At 36.9% G+C, this 19334-nt stretch overlaps 1 protein-coding gene across 8 annotated transcripts in view; it reads right to left on the bottom strand.

Annotated features, from left to right (window-relative positions):
* Window positions 1-15237, bottom strand: part of NFIB (nuclear factor I B) — a 264254-nt gene extending 249017 nt beyond the window's left edge. For 7 of the 8 annotated variants that reach the window (XM_042013069.1, XM_042013077.1, XM_042013070.1 and 4 more), the window contains exon 1: window positions 15127-15237. In XM_042013069.1, the coding sequence (XP_041869003.1) occupies window positions 15127-15222 (96 nt within the window). In that variant the 5' untranslated portion in view covers window positions 15223-15237. The remainder of the gene's footprint in view (window positions 1-15126) is intronic. The other variant, XM_042013073.1, reaches the window with a different exon arrangement.
* Between the last annotated feature and the right edge of the window lie 4097 nt (window positions 15238-19334).

The following is a 19334-nucleotide window of genomic DNA, read 5'->3' as shown; positions in this document are numbered from 1 at the left end:
AGTCAAAATCATTTAGTTCATATAGAAATGTTCCTCAGTGCAGTGCCCATATAAATTACAGCAGAGAGATCAGTAAGTCAGTTTCTCAAGAATATATTCATAATCAGAGGAAAGTGATATTAATCTAAAGAGATTCAGAGATTTCTGAGGTAATGTCACTGAAGTTACCATGCAATTTCTTTGTAGATAGCAACAAAAATTCTATGAATTAACACCTAAAATGATGGTAACTCAACAGAACAAAAGGACAACCCTCTAATCAGTTAACCTACATATGAGATAAGGTGCCTATTTAGATATCCTAATTCAGATGTCTGCTAGAGACAGAAATCCTTCCCAAAACTCCACTGTTTGAGTAGCTTTTAACTGTACAGGGAGGCTGTGGACACTTGTTCCGATGTAGATGTCTACACCATAGCAAACTGTCTCCACCAGATGAATCCCTCCCTGTGCACTGCTGTGAATGAGCCAGAGCAATGTTTTTGTGCAACTTTGCGTCTGGTCTTTCTCCAAGAAAAATCATCAGGTGAAGTTGTAGGAGCTGTGGTGATTGCTGTTATTAGGCTATCACCTTGGGATTCACCATGGCATGTTGATTTATGGACATGGATTATTCTCAATTCTATCTCAAGAATAAAATGAGCAAACCTGAGAGCTGCTGGAAAGTAAAGTCATAAATACTATCCCTTTGCCAAAACATTCCTTCACCTCAGCTGTTTCAAGCAAGATTTAGTATCTCTGTTTCAAGCTGTGGTTGTATTAAACTTACGCTTTGAGACAGCCAGGTCCATTACCATTCCAAAGAAGACCAGTGTGTTAAGTGCAGTGAACAAAGTCCAAGTTCAAAATGTTATATATTATTGTTTAATTCCAACAGTAGCTTGGAGCAAAGCAACAAAATGTACTGTACTGCCAAAAAGCACATATATCAAAACCAGTACTGCCCCAAAAGTGAGGATTCTGCTTCCAGGTAAGGAGCTGTAATTTCCTAAAATGCTTTTTAAAAGTTGCTTGTGGTTGTCTGACCACATTTCCTAGTGCTGTGTACCCATTATTCGTAGAATAGGAAGAATTCAACTTCTTGAAAGATGTTCTATGTCTTCAAATAAATTTTTAGATCTGACTATGACCTGCTGAGACACTTTTAAAGGTAAGAATGCTGTGCAACCTAATACCATAAATACTTTTATTTTAAACATTAAATCAGTGATTAAAGACTTCACATACTTTTCATCCAAGCATGGATTTGAGCTGTCTGGGTATTCTTGTTGAAACTGCATTTTTCTCAAAAAGGCCAAATAATCCCAATCAAAACTTTCAATAGAAAATCAAAGGTTTAAATAAAACCTTAACCAGAAATAGAGGCCAAATATATTTTTTTTTGTTGTTAAATAAGAAAAAGGGGGAAAGAGTGAGCAAGAAAAGCAACAGCTCAGTCTAGGGTATATCATCAGTGTGGGAAACTCAATTTTACCACCTTTATTCTCCTTTAGATGAAAGATATATCCCCTAAATTTCACTTCTTGTTCCAGTTGTTAAATATCTTGGAGTGAGTCTCTGATTCTACTTTGTATGTTTGCAATAAAAGAATAACACTGCATTCACTGACTATGTGTCAGAGCAGGGAATTCAATCTTGTCTTCTATTTTCCTGGATGTGAGTGTAACATGCTGTTGCATAACTTAAGTTACTGTCTGCCCATCTGTGAGCCATCTTCTCTGTCTCTCTGCCTCCCATCTTCCCACTGCCCACCTTTTCAGTCCAAAGGAGTAAATAAATAAAACCAGAAATATTTTTCACTGATCTGAAGTAGAAAGTACTTGAAGCTTGGGAAATTTAGAGAGGAAAACCAAATTACAATCCACAACATTTGTAAAAATACTTGCAAAATCTACATAATACTACTTTTTGTAAAGTAAGCATTTCATAATTTTTAGCCACTGTATTTTCCTGTGTCTCCTACCTACTCATCTCAGATAAAACCAAAGGTAGTGTTATAGATATGATAAAATCACCATATTGGAATGCCTTTGGAGCTTTCCCTTTTTCAGAAAAAATGACCTTTCTATTCAGTGTAAGGCTTGGCGTAAGGGGTCTGGCACTTCTTTCTTGCAGATTCATCCACAGAACATTGACATTACATTTTATTTAAATCAAAATTTCTATCCTGTACTTTTTGGGATAATTCAGGAACTTGGAGTTCCTATGCCTCTCCTTCCTTAGCTGCTTTATTTATATATATTTCTATATACATAAATATATATATAATTTCATTAGGAAGAGAGACTTTCATAATCGCTGTTCTGTATGCATTTATTAACAATTAAGGAAAGATGTTTTATGACACTTTTCCTGCCTGGCAGGAGGATTCAGCACAAAGCAGAACTGCTAATGAACTTAGATTCAGCAATAGTGCCCAGATTTCTTGGCTAAAGGGCATGCTCTTGTGCTTCAGCCACAGAGTTCATCTGTACCACACACTGCAACACTGGTCACAGGGATACGCTCCACATAAGTTAGTTTAAGAAATATTAGTATGAGAGACAGAGGTCATCACACTGATGCCTTCAAAAATAGAAACAAAACAACACATTTCCAAGACAATATTAATATAGGAGGTAATACAAAGTCAGGCCTTTAACTGGAGGCCTCCAAGTGCAAATATGGCAAAATGCACATGGGATAAAGGACTTCTACAATTTTGTAAGTTTTTAAAAATTAATATATTTAACAATAGTGTCCAATTAGAAGAGCAGTTAGTTAAGTAATTCCCCCTTTTGGTTCTTCCCCATTTGGAGTCCTCCCCAAGTTTCTAGCCCCATATTTATTATTTCTAGGATATATGGTAAAAGGAAATAAGACGTTCTTGGCTAAAGAGGCAAGACTAAATAATATTTCAAAAATGTAGCATAATATGTGTTAGAAGGTTATCTTATTGTTCTAAAATGTAGGGGAGAAGGGGTAGGAAAAGTATTGCGAGCTACAGCTGTGTATTAGAAATCTACAAAGCTACAAATACATGAAAATATATAAAAAGCTTAGTCATCAACATGATGAATTAACATGCTTCTTTTTCAGAGAGAGTTTGATTATGTTTAAAGCCTTTTACATTATGTTGCAATGCATATTGTGGATATCCCTATAATGACTACTTAGGCCAATATTCTGAAGGTGTACTTAAAACTGTTCTGCTTGCTCTGATGACAGAATTATATTTTCTCTTTTTAGTCAGAGACCTAAGGAGATGCACTCAATCGTACCTTCCCTTAAATAAAAGTCTCTTACCCTTCTTTCTGTTGAAAAGGGTCTTTCCTTGAACATTTGTCCTCATCACTATAGTATTTTGAAAACCAGTTTGGGCTGTCTGCAGGAAAAGGGAGATTGTCAAATACAACCACTACTGCTGTACGACATTATTAAACACAGGTTTCCTTTCTTTGCTCAGTTATGCTTTTGGGAAATATTTATATATTGAATTCTAGCAGACATCATCCAGTTTCTCTAGTTTGGTGGATCATCATGCAAAAGAAGATTCATTTAAAGTTAAATGCTAGCACTATCAAGATAGGCTTTGTGTGAAAACAGAATGAAAATACATCCAGCTACTAATTGTCTGAGCACTCTGCAGTGCTCATAAACACATCTACAAATTATTAAGTAGGCTGGTGTGTGGTTGAACTTCTCACAAGACATTGCTTGGAAGGCAAAATTAACCTACAGCACTGCATGCTATTTTAGCTTGAGAAGCAGCACCCTTGACAAAATGAGAATGTTTTGAGAATGTAGCCTGAACAGGCTTCATGTTGCTAGAAAGGGCTCAGGCTACATTCTGAAAAAATGTTCAGAAGTTTGCCAGAGGCAAAACTGATTTAAATTTTATTAGGATTAGGTCTCCAAACAAACAGACGTCATAACTATAGGTTCTGTAAGAACAGGCAATGTATGTGAGGTATACACAAAACACTGCCCCATTGTGTAATACCCCTGTGCTCTTCCAAATTAGATCTGCTACTAGACACTGTAATATCTATTGTGCTTTAATTTTGGTGACTAAATAGGCATTACTTTGAAATTGCACTGTCTAACCAAGAACTCTTCGGTGCTACTGAAGAAATTGTATACTATAGCAATTCTGTACTGTATTGCAACAATAAATAATCATAATTATAAGCATACAGAAAATTCTTGAAAAAAAAAACTGTAGGCAAAGGCATACCTAGTAATAGTTTTCCTAATCTTGTATTTAAATAGCCATAAAATCTTCTCTCAAAGCTTTGAGTGACCACCCTGATGTAGGGAAGAGAGGTGTTGCATATCTAGATCATAGCCTTAAAATAGAAAGCATCTTAGAGTATATTTTTAACATAGTCTAAAACATTGAACCCTTTTTTTTCATTTCAAAGAAAGCACTTGTATAACCTAGGCATACTTTAATTATGAAGAAAACAGCTATACCAAATGCTAAAACGCTGAGGGTCAATTACATTTTAACTTACAGCATATGCCTTCAAATATTTTTTTCCTACCTACCTAGTTTGTGTTTGTTAGCAATATTATGGATGCAAGCACACACCATCGAGTTCTCTTTTAGCTTGAAATGAGCCTAATTAAAAAAAAATCCTTGAAGTATCTCTACTGTGTAGTGTATTATTCACCCTATCTTTTACAGATTAAGGTCTTTGGCATTATAGGAGAAATCATCTGCTGCATACTGGCATCAAGCAAAAGCAGATTCATAAACTCTGCCCTTAATCTCTCTTTCAGTTTTCTTCTAATTAGAAACAATCTTTTGCTGATACTCTAATTAATACTTACACATTAAAATATTAGGCATTATAGGAGAAATCATCTGTTATATTCTTGCATAAAGCAAAACTAGGTTTGTAAGCCCTTGCCCCTAATCTTTCTTTCAATTTTCTTCCATTTAAAAAACATCTTTCCCCAATACTCTAATTAATGCAAATGATATTCATGATTAGTTAGTATTATGCTAATCTGAGCCCCAAATTTCCCTAAATCTACATGGTGTTGTCTGAGTACCAGATTGCTTTGCGTTCCTAAGTAAAATTACATTAGCCTGCCAGCTGTACAAAACATCATGATAGAGTAGAAATCCAAGCAAATCATCAAGATTACATTAGTTTTGTTTCTTAATGAACAACTGTTTGCATTAGGGATTACAGACAAATTATGATTTTCCTCTCTGTACCCAGGCAGCCAGGCATCTGTTGAGAAGTTTCATTTTTTTTCCTGACTAAATAGATTGAGGAGAGCTAAGACAGAGAGACAAGTCTAATATTTCACATAATTGAATTTTTTCCATTACAAAGCCATCAGCACTCTGGGGCTCAGTGCTAACCTTGACTTCTCTCTTCCACTCCAGCCTGGAATGCAGGAGAAACCTGAGCAGCTTTTTTTTTTAGAAAGCCATCAGTCACCCAGTTTCTCCTCTCTTCCTATAGAAGCAGATTATGTACTTTATACTCATACCTGCTTGCTGTTACACTTCAAGCCTGTTTCTCAAACCATGCTACTGCAATCCCTGCTGCTCTGATATATAAACAATGTGCCGCCAAAAAGCATCATGTGTGGAAAACAGAGCATCGAGCTCACACCTCAGTCTGAGCTAACAGTGCACAAAGGGAAACTGAGCCAGGAAAGTTGGGTGATAACGAACATGGTACACCAAGACTGCTAATCTTCATAGCATAACAACAAAGCACAGATCGGTGTACATACACAATTTAGCAGCCTGTTCAAGTTTGTCCCTGTTCCATGTCAAACTCCTGTAACATGCTCGTTGTTATGCTCCACTTGATTCAATTATGCTCCTAGTGTACAGGTTTACTCATTCTTCCATGCACTAATCTGGTCTCCAGAACTCACACTGTGACAGCTCATTATTTTTGGCAAAAATGTAGGACACTGATAGGAAATAAAAGGCTCTGATACGTTCATCATTGTGTATCAAGACCACCTGATTACAAGATACAAGTAACAAGTTAATGGTGGATCAATCTGTAGAATGCAGAGCAGTAAAGGGTGGGTAAATCACCATCCACATCTTGGATGACAGAAAGTAGCAGCAAAATAATTCTGCACAATTTCTTTCCTCGTGTCAAAACCTATTTTAATATTACAGCTCACTCTTGGCCTATATACAGAGCATCAGATGTATAAAAATGTGTACCAAAGGGCACGGCCACTGTTGTGGAATTTACAAAGAAACCTCACATGAATATCCTCCAGAACACAACCTTCTTTTCAATTCTTTCAAATGGTCAATTTAGGCAGTTTTAATTAAGTGTAGCAACAACATGTGAAGTAAAAAAGTAAATTAAACTGACAATTATCTTTTCTATTTGTAGTAAAAAATGCACATTTCAGATTTTATTCTGTACTTCTTCAAGTTTTTTATTGCAAACTACTGCAGAATAATACCACTCTAAATCTGGTGTTATATGTTGTCAAAAGGAAAAAAATCTAAAAACATCTGCATATAAACTCTACAACAAATGTTATTAAGAGTATAGTGTTATAAAACTCATTGGAGAACTTACGGAAAAATCTAAGCAACTTCCAAAACACTTCGGAAAATTTTTTTTTTAGGATACCTAGTCTGAAACAGGTGAGCTGCAATTCTGTCTTTACTGGGTCTTATTAGATTCAGCAGTTTAAATTGGAGCAAGATGAAATCAGGCCTTTCACTTGAAAAATTGCCTAAGAGACAATTTGAGTGTTTTCCCCTCCATCCTTGTCACATATTGTACTTCTGTATGGATATTATTTTGCTGTTGACAATGTATACATAAAATTAAAATTTTCACTAAAATTAGTCAAGGAGGAGACAACCTTCACATCAGATACCAGCAAACTTCTAATTACACATCAGCATCATTTGGGATGTAGAGACACTGTATCAAAAATACCAGGGAGTATAGCATGTAAAAAAAATCATTCACTCCAAGAACTAAAAACATCTTTCAGAGTTAAAGGCCTCTACAATTTCTTCTGTGGTAAAAGGCATTGATAAGGCAATCAGATGGACTGAACACCTGAATAATTAATATGCTACTCAGTGTAGACATTCTGTCAGCTAATGCTACATTGGTTTGCTTATTGATTTGTGAAAGAACAATAACAATTAGTTATATTCTCCTCTATCACTTTTCAGTGAGATAACTTGAGATAATTCTAGTAGCACTATGGAAAAACAGATCTGGATGAAGTGGTCTGAAGATCACTGTACTATATTAACTTTGGGTAAGACTTTTTAGTTATTCAGAACTTACCTGTCATTGGTATTAACACATTCACATTGCACTAAAGTGAGATTTTACACCAATTATTTGGGCAGCAGCATTAACATTACATAATGTAATTTTACCTGAGAAAGAATAAAAGAACTTCTCCCTTCTCTCACTGGCAAATACTCCTCATCTAAGGTAGTCTCAGGCTCAAAAGAAACTCATCATGTTTTCCCCTCTGGAATAATTCCCAGGTTCATAACTAATTTCAGTGAAAAGGATAGATTTTTATGACAAGTCACAGCATGAAGTTGGAGCAAGACACATCATTAATAGGATTAAATTGGAAAGCATATTGGTGGGAATGAGCTGAAATCACTACTGAAGACTTAAACAATAATTCAAATCAAGAAAATGGCTGAGTTCAGATCCTGCCCCAAGAGTCCTAACCTGTCTGTCCAACTTGATAATTATCAGCACCAAGGATAGGAAACTCTTGGGCTTTAGGACTGCATTATACCCTTGTAGAACTGAGATTCAAGCCCACATATAAAGTGAAAGCCAGTGCTGCTGCTGGTGCCTCTGCCATAGTTTTTGAGTGAATAAATGGCAGCCTTTGGGTCAGATCTGTTTAATACCTTCTCCTAATGCTGGGCTTGTGAAAGAGCACTCAAAAATAAATTTGACTGGGAGGCTAAAAAACCTGACAAAATATTTATACAGACTTATGTGGACTGTATTCTCCTTTCTTAGCATGACAGGCTCTACATTGCTGCTCTATCCAGGGAGATGACTGTTCTGGGAAACCAATGGCTGATATAAGAACACACCACAGCAATACTGTGGCCAGCAGGCAACCAACCACCATTTCCCCCCAACATTCTCAAGGATTTCACTGAGAAAGCCTTCATTTACACTCATGAAGGAACAGTGCTGTGGCTGGGATGCTGAGGCAGTAAACTCTGCTTAAAAAATGTCAGTGTGTCTGCAGACATGTTCTGAGAGATAAAATCCCCATCAGACTTCCAGGGTGGCACAGCAAATCTCAATGGTTTCTGAAACTATATGAACTTTTACTGTCAGGTAGCATAATGACACCTTAATGCATGGAATGAGCACAGTCAGTTTTTTCTGATGACAGAGTCTTGTTTAATATCCTTTAGAAGGTAATTTTAAAAGGCGTTATAAAAAGAGAGTTTCTCAAAACATGAGAAAGGTAGTTAGAGCAAACAAACATGAGTGTGCCAGAGCAAATGGAATATGACTGGTTAAATGGGACAACTTGGCAGTGCCACAATAGGAAGATGAAGAATTTTAAGTATTTAACTAGTTTAATTTAAAGACACTGTATTAAAGAATTCAGTTTGATCCTCTATTTGTTTTTAAGTGAAATTTAGCTCCTATATTTTAACCATGATTCTCAAGATAATAGGTTTTGGTAACAGCTTTATTTTACAGACTGCTTGCCCTAAAGGAAAGACCCCATAACTTTATTGGTTCAAATTTATTACATGGAATAAATAAAAAGTCTTCATTATATGGAAGAAATGAAAGCCCTACTGTCTCATTTTCTTGAGCACAGGGAAAATTTACATCTAGTCTAACCTACCTAAGCACAATCTTTCCTTGACTTACAAAGAATTAAGTTCACTTCCACTGGAAGGTAGTATTATTCAATATTCCCTAAGAAGTGAGTCACCATTTGAAATGATGCTAAATAGAAAATCTCCCCATCAGTGCTGAATACCTTTGAGAAACTGACATTCCACCATGACAATCTGAGATGTGATATTTGACACTGAACCTTTGTTTAACAACATTGACCTATCACTGCATACTACTGCAAGGACAGAAAAACTTTTAGATTACATTGAACATTCAGAGGAACATTTAGATGACATTATAAGGCATGGGATCTGTTAAAGTATTGATTGTGTGGGTTTGTTTTGAATTCTGAACAGCAGTAGTAAAATTTTTAAGACAGTTAATTGCATCACTGCATAATAGCACGAAGTGTTAAAGTTGCTAGTAGCAGTTCATAAAGAAAATCAAAGCTACTTTCTAACCCTATTGGGCTTACAGATTTGAAAGAACTGATTTAATTTTTCTCAGTGAAGCTCTTTCTTCTTCAAACTATCTTTGCCTTGATGCTACAATCTGAGTGCCAGTTGTAGCTAACACCTAGCCACTCTTTTCTTCAATTACTGAAGGAATGACCTACTCACTTTTTTTCTATGAGCAAGTTATTTTTCTAAATTAAATTGCAAAAAGAAATTGCAGAAAGTTTCACCTGTCTTTCTTTAACTTAGCTCTTCCATTTCTGTCCTGATTTTGCTTCATTCAAGATTGTAATTCTATTGTCTTACACTAGGACCCTGAAAATATATCTTAAAGAGTAAATGTGTTTCCTGTTTTGACAGAATTTTCAGTCTATTAGTATCAGAGTGTAAAAAAATCAGCTTTATTTCTTCATGATTTTGATTCAGTCATCATCAAGTAACATTGGAGACCATAAATTCCAGCTAGAATTTTTTTCACATAATAAGTTTTTTTAAAAAAGGAGCAAAGAAATCAAATATGGGGGAAGGGGGAGAAAGAAAGTGAAAGAATCAAGTGATAACTTCAGAACAGAAAAAGCAACTTTATTATGAGCTGCACAGAATTTCTGTAGGTCCTACAGAAGATTCAGGTACAGCAAGGTGCCATAGCCTATTTGGAACATACATTTCCTCAGTCATAATATGTGTTCAGAGCAGTTACAAAGGAAAACTATAATTGAACAGGTACACAAAACACCAATGTTAATTACATCTTGAATACTACAGTTGTGTAAATCACAATTACATTATCAAAACTACAATTGCACTTTTCATGCTGTAGAGAGATGTTTTAGAATTACATAGTTGCTTTCTCCTGATTTCAGTGAACTTTGGATCATGCCTTACGCCAACACAATGCACAGACATTTAGATACACAGTCACAAGCACACCTTCACACAAACTAACATTCATAGTACTGCTGGTGTACAGTTTTCACCATAAGAAAACTATTAACATTGCCAGAGTGAGCAGACAAACCAGAGGCACTATCAGACTCCAAGAGTAGAGTGCCTTCTGGATACAAGTATGAAGCACAAGCAGAAAAAGTTACTTTGCTGAGAAGGTGCTGCAACTCCTAAGAGCCGCACAGGAGCAAATCTAACTGGAAAGACATAGATCACTTGTGTCTAAAGACAGAGAGGAGTTAAAGAAATATGTGCTTGTCAATAAGTACAAATGTGTTTTTCTTGTTAAAAGGACACATTTTTTTTAATCAGCAATGAAGGAGTATTAAAAGTGATCAACAACACCTTAATTCTACACCAGTGCATACTGTGAGTATGTGCATAATGTTAGTATGTGCACTGCTAATGCGTTTTCGCTTGACGAAGGAAGATTATTGCCCCATTCCATAATAAAAAACATTAGAAATGAACATGCTTTCTGTATTTACAGTTCTCCATACAGACCTTTCTGATTTTAAACAGACTTATTCTGAGTTGTCCAGTTATACGGAGTACCTGAGCCAAATATTTTTTATAGACAGAAATGCAATGGTTCTGAACCAGAACTAAAAATTACATACTTGTAAGTGTCTCATAAGCTTACAAACATATCTTCAAAAAGATGTCTTGTGGCTCATCATTCAGAATAAGCATTACATAGTCAGTAAAGGATCTTGCAGTACGTTACGTACGCTGTTGGCACGTTCGTGTAAGGAAAACTGAACAGCAGCTTATGGATATAACCTTATATCCTTTTACCCACTCATCCCCCTGAAATTTATAGAATTAAGATATGGTGTTCTAGGTCCATGAATAAGAACAGCATGTTCAATATGTCCACAGTTATACTGACATTTGTTTCTAAATCATTTAATTAAAAGTCATTATTGAGAACAAAGGATTCATTTACAAGCTATACATCTGAACAACTGATGGAGTTGTTGTGTTATGAATATCATTTTAATCCAAATTAGAAAACTGCACAGATGTGCTGCTGCAAAATATTGACATACTGCAACTCCCCTGGAATGTGATTAACATTTGTGTTAAACCAAAAAGTACATTAAAACCTGGATTTACTAACAAATTTAGGCTTGGAATAATTCTTTCTAATGCTGAAATATAGCATCTAAATTGTTATTATTCTAACCTCCACTTTGGATTATATGCCCTATTAATACAGCCTTAATACGATGTGATAAACTTTGTAATGACAGACTTTTTATTCCAAGATTTCGTTATGATGTTTTTGATCATCAGATCAAGCCATTAAGAATAACAAAATGTCCAGTACTTAAAAAAGATCAGAAGTTTTTCACTGTCTCTGGATTGTTCTTAGTAAAACCTGTGATTTCAATACTTTTTTCCCAAGAGTTTGAATAGACACTTTTTCACTATCTCTGCTGCAGATGCATGTAAATTTGTGTACAAAGATAGGATTTTGAGATTAGGAAGAAGAGATTTTCTTTAGAATATGTATTTTCCCTCTATAGAAATGCATTAAAATGATCTGCAAACCAGAGACATCGATTCAGACTTAGGCACAGGCTTAACAAAATAGTTTTCAATAGGTGTCTTAGATGGAAATATTTGGAATCTTTTCTCACAAGAAAAATCCAACAGCCTATTAGCAATACCAGAAAGTTGTGTAAATAGCTACTTAGATTTTAATTTTGAGATCTGTAAAGTGATGAATTACTAAATTTGTGAAGTTAATCACATACATAATTATGACTGTAATCCCAAAATAGCCATTTGTCATTAATGAAGAAACAATGAAAAATATCTAGTGTTTCTATGGGTATCATTCTCTCAGTCACCCTCATCAGCATTACTTCTCACTTTGTAAATGGAGATTTTACACCAAAAAATTTTCTAGATTATTTCCCAGCTGTACTGAACAGTACTTGATAAATAGGTTCTGTCTCTTGACTTCCTGTTCTTTCCCTCAACAGAAAACTTAATACAAAAATAACATGATGCACAACTAAGATGGTCATATTTACACCAAGAAGAAGAAAGAGAGAATCAGTTAACAGTTTTCTATATATTCAATTATTTAACATATTAAAAGTTTACTTTTGCTTGTATTTGGTTGTTTATTGCATCTCAGTAAAGCTTTTGCCCAACTGTGTTTTAGTAAATATGCCTGTGTTCAGGAGAACACAGACGGAGAGTGTGTAATTTATATTTGTTTGGTTTTTCCCTGACAAACCACATGTTATTGTAGCCAAATAAAATAATATGAAGGAAATAAACAGTAAGATAGGAAACAATAAGCAGTCTAAAGCTTAACAGTCATTCCACTTAATTTAAAGAGAAAGACAGAATGTTGTCTTTTTTGATTAGAATAGTCCAATGTAATTGCTTTAAAAATATCAAAAGGCAATATTTTAGGTTTATTCAAATGAAATTTGATACTAATATTTACATGCTGCTAAACAGTTAATAGACAGCTTATGTATAATAAAAACCCACCAAGTTTATAATGATGCCTGTCATAATAGCATTTGTTAATTAACTTTCTATAATTATGAGGAACCATCTTATGAAATATTTCCTGTTCCCCACAAGGTATTTACAATTCTGCGTTTACAATCATTCAAGAAAAGCAGAAGCAGAAAGATGGAGAATGCTGTCTTCCTTTTATTTTTTCACTCAAAAGTCTTAATGTTTTACTTACACTGCATATTTTGGATAGGAATTTACTGTAAATAGCTATAAAATAAACTTTGTGATAATATTTTGCACACCATGGAATTGAAGCATAAGGTTTTTCTTTCCTGAGTGAAAAAATGTACGATACGTACATGGATTTGCCTAAGATTTTACAGCTGCGAATTTGTAAGTTAGAAATATGATGCAAAATAGAATGCAGAGCTAAAATATCATTGGATTTTTACCCATACTTAACAGTCGAGCATTCTTAAACTCCCTTTCCAAAGTGTACATGAAATACACACTCATGAAAATGAACATTTATATTACATGTATTTTACAGATTACCATTCAGGATAAAATGCTGCAGTGAAAGTATTGATTTTCTTTTCCCTTCGGAAGCAATGCCATCTCACTGAAAGCTATCCTTAGTGAACACTATATTAAACTTAAAATGTGCCCCTTAATGAAAGCAAGCCTTTGTACATGCAATATTAAGGAAATACACTATGCAAACATTTCATAGTGTGTCTAAACTTCTGTCAGCCACTTTAACAGCTCTTCTCAATATTGTACAAACTTACAAGAAGAAAGTCTGATTAAAGATCTAAACATGAATCTAAACATGATACTAAACAGTATAACCCCCACCAAAATAGTAGGTTAACAAAACAGCTTTTTATAATCTACATTCTACTGCTCTTTTTAAAGTTACCCCAGCATTCAACAAGTAGCAAAGACAGAAAAACTCTTCTTCCCTGTATTCAGAAAGTACAGAAGCAATCACAAGTAATAAATGTAATTTAAATTAAATACTCCCTTCAGGTTTGATGCCCTCACTGAAGGCACGTATCAACATCCACCTTTGGAAAGATAACGAAGTCCTTGCAAAGCAGTGTAGGAAGGCAGTTATAATCAAAAACGTGCCTTCTGTCCAGGCACTGGGATGTGCTCTCCACTGGTGCTCCCCAGACCCACTGCCCAAGAATAAAGTGCCTATTGTCTCAGCACTGTACTAATTGTTAAAACGCAGCGCATGCAGTAAGCATAATAATTATCCAGGCAAACAAGCAAAGGCAATTAATGAAGGAATGAAAAGGATAAAAATACTCCACCAGACAAAGCAACCCAAGAATGAAATTAATATTCATAATGGAATGCAAGCCAGCCGAATGTCCCTTTCATAGCATGGCTATTGCATACAAGAGACCATTGTCCACACGTGAGAAAATCAGTATATGGAGAAAATTTCATGTAGTTCTGCTGAGGAGAAAAGCTTTTCATTCCCAAAATACTTTCTCCTGGTCCCACTGTTTTCATTAAGTAAAGTTTTGGGCTCCTTTGCCTGGTAACATTAAAAAAAGTTGTCTCTCAGGGTCCACCCTTCCCTGAGCTCTGTAAGGTTTGCTTTTTTTCCAGCTCTCTGCTTTCATTTGCAGCTGTATAAATATGAACAAAAAAGCCATGCTCATCCAAACAAAGAAAAAATGGACTGAATATGCATATCCTCATTAACTAAATTTAATTATGACAAGCAGCATATTAATCAGTAGTTGCTCCAGTTACTGCATTCATTGGTAGGGAGGAGGACTCCAAATTAAAGAGAAGCGTGGGGGACAATTGCATAGTGATTAGGAGGCTGCTCATAACATGATACAATACACTTTCTAAATAATTATTCAGAGGAAACAGAATAAAGAGGCAGATTGCTCTATTTTTAAGACCAACTCAAGAACAATTAGCCAAGAGCATGATGACAAGGCTGCTTTCTTTTTTTCCGTGACTGCTTCCACCTCCACATTCTCATACCAACTAGCTTGGCAAACACTGAAAAATTTGCATTTCATTGGGGGTTGGGGGGGGGGGGGGAGAATTAAAAAAAAAACAAAAAGAAAAAAAACCAGAGGAGAGAGAGCTGAGGAGAAGAAATAAAATGGAGAAAGAAAAAGAAAAATCCTGTGCTCTACATGCTGCTGTTTTAATGAGAAGGCCCATGCACCTACAGCAGCAGAGAAACCCTATGTCACTGGTGTTAGAGCTCTGAAGAGTTACTGAGCTGGAGCTGGAAACTGCGCGCTCTGAACTTTGCAGCACGTGCATTGCAACAGTGAAGGAGGAGTTCAGAAAAGAAAAAAAACGTCCAGGGAGAGGAAAAAAAAGTTATCACACCAACTTACCATCCACCAGGTCCTGGCTGACATGTCATAGCAAAGCTGCCATTTTATGGAGCTGTCCGATGCTTTCCCTGCCATTACGCTGTCAGCAACCTTCATCAGATGCAGCTCAATGGAAGATAAGACACCTAATCAAGAAAACATCAGCAGTGGCTTGCTGGGCTACATGTAGGCCAATCCTTATCACACTGCATCATGGGAAAAGCTCCTTTATTAGCAAGAACTCCAACCTCACTGATATAAAGACAAGGATCAGGTCTTTTCTTCTTTTTTTTTTCTTTTTGTCTGAAGGGATTGGTGAAACCAGCCAGCATTCTTTGTGTATCATGTGTACACCAGTTCAGTATCTCACAAGTGGGCGGCTAGCTGCATTACTGGGCTACACAGACTTACGTTTATTTGCATTCTTCTCAGTTGTATATTGTTTGACATGGTCCATGGTCAGCTCTGAGTGTTGGAAAGGAGGGGGAAGAAACTATTCTGAATTAGTATCTTCCCCAGGAAGGACAGATGGGTTCGGCACCATGGTGGGGGCCTGGCCCAGAGGTCAGAGCACACGTGTGCGCACACGCGGATCTGGGCGCCGCACACGCGTGCACGGGAGCCCCGGGGAACACACAGGTAGCAGCTGCAGCTGGATGCAGCAGGGGCTGCCAAAGGCTACAGACTCTGGAACTGGACATAGGGAAACAGTTTAACTCTTTGCAATCAGCCTTTAACAATAAATAGGAAGGCTGTAAGTCCTCAGGAGGAGACGGGAGGGGGTGCAGTTAGGATTTCAGTGACACAGACTTTTCCTCCTCCCTTCCCATGGATGCTCTTGATCTCCTCTGCTCTGGATGATCTAACTGGGAAGGGGGAGGTGAGTAGGCAGGGAACTATTTTAATCACGGCTCCCCTCGGCCCCACAGCTTCAGGTCATTTGCCTCGTCTACATACTGCCACCAGCGTGAGAAGGCATTCTTCCTGCGAAGTTTTCCTTGCAGGGCTTTTCCCCTAATGGAAATTTATAATTCCCTGAAGGAAGGTCTAGCTTAGAAGGACAAATAATTCTGACTTTGTTTTAAGGTGCAGAAAAGAAAAAGTATATATATATAAGCACACAGAGGAAATCAATAAACCCTGGCTTACATTTAAAAAGGATATAAAGAAAGACAAGGATTTGCTAGTCCTGCTGAAGCGATAAACATCAGTTTTATTTATGTATTGCAGATTCTGTATTTGCCTTAACGATAAGTCCCTCTTTAGCAAAATCCAAAACAAAACAATCCCCCTCTCCACATTTCCAAAATTTTATCTTGAAAATTAACATGTTAAAATAATAACAATAATAATAACAGTAATAACAACAAAGCAGCAACAGCAACAACTTTTAAAATTATATTATTTTTATTTATTACTTTCTCTTTTTTTTCTTGTTTTTGTTTTCCCCTTCCACAAAGGTCAGCTCCTGAGTTAAGGGCCCATTTATTTAAGTCCTGAAACACTGACAGCACCTAATGAAATGACTCCCTGAGCCAGTCCAAAATGCTGGCAACAGACCAGCTCTGTAGCAATAGCCGGTACTTCAAAAGATTAGAGCCATTTTCCCTTCCCCATGTGCACTATTGAGATTGGCTTGCTGCCTCAGTTTCTCCATTGTTTTAAATACACTGATGAGGCCAGCATCAAAAAAGTCAGACAAAAAATTAGTGGGGACTTTGGACATCCCAGTCCCCTAAATTTACATAACTCTTTTTCTAGAAGAGTTTCTGTACAATAGATGAGGATGTTTCCTTTTAAATTTCATTGAGGTCACAGTAATCAATAAGGACACGAGAAAATTTTTGAATACTGGAAAATCTGCCTGTGATCAGGTGCTGTGGGATGGCTCAGCACATTTAGAGTGCACAAGAGGGATTAACTCTGGCTTCATACCCTACATCCTGCTCAAACAACCTGGTTTTGTGATAAACATTATAAGGTATGGAGAGCACCAGCAGCAGAGTTATATCCAGTTTTTGGCAAGCAGTGCACAGGCAGATGTCCTCAGGCTGAATCTTTCATGTGGCCTTCACTAACAGGCTCATCATGGTGGGACTGCAGGTAGCAGTCAACTGTGGGTGTGAGATAAACCCTGGACATGTGCTTTCACACATAACCCCTAACTTCATATATGCCAACAAGCATATTTGCCAGCACAAGAGAAAATGAGACTGATGTAAAGAGGGGGGTTCTCTGTAGCTTCCCTCCCACTGAAGTCTGATCACAGGTGAAGAGACCAGTTGCTTCAGCCACTAATCTGCCTTACTAGGGCAATGCACAAATCCCCAGCAGCACTGTGATGGCTGGGAGTGTGAGCCCACACTTTAGGTAATCATGAGCCAGTTCACTGTGCTTAAAAGAGGATAAAAGTTTTATCACACTGTAGCTAGCTGAGAGGCCTCAAGCTGCTGTCAGATGCCCAGCCTACAGCAGATCCAATCTTGCAGAAACCTCTTCTACTAAGTCTTCAGTGAACAGCGGAGCTGCTCCACCCCAGAGCTCCCGAAGTTTCAGGAAGACTACACATCTGCCACAAGCACCACATGGATATTTGCTTTTGTACATCCAGCATCCAGGAAAGACAGAGTTAACGATGAGCCTCCCTTCTGTTGCTGCATGTTGCCTTCTGGCATTAGCTGAGGGCAGCATGGGGATTTCTGGCACCCAGGGAAACAAAGCCTGCAGCACTGGTCAGTGTGTGTTTCCCGTACACATGCTGCTCCCATGCCTTCTCCTGCCTGCTGGGAGGTCTGTCTTTCTCCCAGCTATGTCTGTTTTGCAGACAGGACTTTTTTTAATGCTGTAATATGTGGAGATACCAGATTTCCTATGCGGCTTGAAGAAACAGTCATACCCAACACAGACATATATATGTTATTGGACAAAATTTTTCAGATGACCTCTTTTTCCTTTCACAAAAAGACAGATTTATGAAGAAAGCATATGGTGCAATATGCTTGTTACATAATAGCAGTGAATTTCAAGTTTATTCTGGCTTCCATATTCATAGAAGCTTGGGGTTTTTTAAATGGAATTATTTGAATTTTCAAATGAACTGGGTCATTCAAATTAATTTTTCAAGCGAATTTGACCCAAATTTCTTTTGGCCAAACAATTTTTAAAACACTTTCAAAGGAACAAAAGACATGTATGAAAATATAAAACTTGGCAGAACTAAATTCTATTTGATATTTAAAATAAATAAAATGCAAGCAAGTTCACCCACTTTTAATACCTGTCTTCCTAACACATTAAGAAATAATTGCCAATCTGGCCTTTCCCCACAGGTTTAGATTTTTGTAAGGTTTGTTTTCTTTAGGCTGACTCAGGTTTTGATTCTACTCAAGGGAACAGTTCCATTTCGTATCCAGAAGTAGCCTTCAGGAATGCTTTAATTTATTTCTACAAGGTCCCAACACCTACTAATAGGCTCAAAGAAGGAATTCACAGTATGCTCCTCTGGAGGATAGGCAGTGCCGGAACAGAGAGACCCAAACTAGTATTGTAGATTTAAGTAACTGTAGAGAACACACCTACCCACACTTGCACACATTTGTTGGTGCTGGGCTGAAGCTGGGAGACCAGTCCCAGCAATTTACAGTGACAGATTTTACAGGTTTTAGGTAGGTGTTTGGAAAGCCCCTTTGGTGTTCCCTTCTTTCCCAGGTGCACATACAGCCCTGCCTCAGCCTTTCATGGGAATCCAGAAGGACTGCTTATCTCCAGAAGCTAGCGGTTCTCGGGAGACTTCCTCACATTGCTCCTCAGCATGTACATTTCCTGTTTCTCCTGCTGTTTTCTGGTAAATATTTTAATTTATCATCATTGGCAGCTGCAAAACCTGTTGAAATAAACTCACACATAAACATCCTCAATGTCACCAGGCCTTTCCATTTCTATTAACAGAGCAGTACATGGCTACAGAAGCCTGACTTTGATCGGCTGCCTTTAACTGAGTTACTTCCCCTGGAAAATATACATTGAGTTATTCCTTTATAATGTGGCAGTTATGGGGGTGGGGAATAACTTAAATTAACTTTGCTTAGCCTTTCTATTTTTCCTCATTTGACATTACTGAAAAGACAAATAAAGGTTTTAAAAAATTAAAAATTATAAAACCATGTCAGTATTTGCCCAAGAAACTTCTTTGCTGACTGCCAGAGTGATGAAAGCTGTCATTCCTATGA

The sequence above is a fragment of the Corvus kubaryi genome, unplaced genomic scaffold, assembly GCF_017639235.1.
Source record: "Corvus kubaryi isolate FWS band 111438036 unplaced genomic scaffold, C.kubaryi_AGA036_p1.0 split1-37296, whole genome shotgun sequence".
Classification (NCBI taxonomy): Eukaryota; Metazoa; Chordata; class Aves; order Passeriformes; family Corvidae; genus Corvus; species Corvus kubaryi.
The sequence above is the reverse complement of the archived record's forward strand: the minus strand, read 5'-3'. Positions and strand labels throughout refer to the sequence as shown.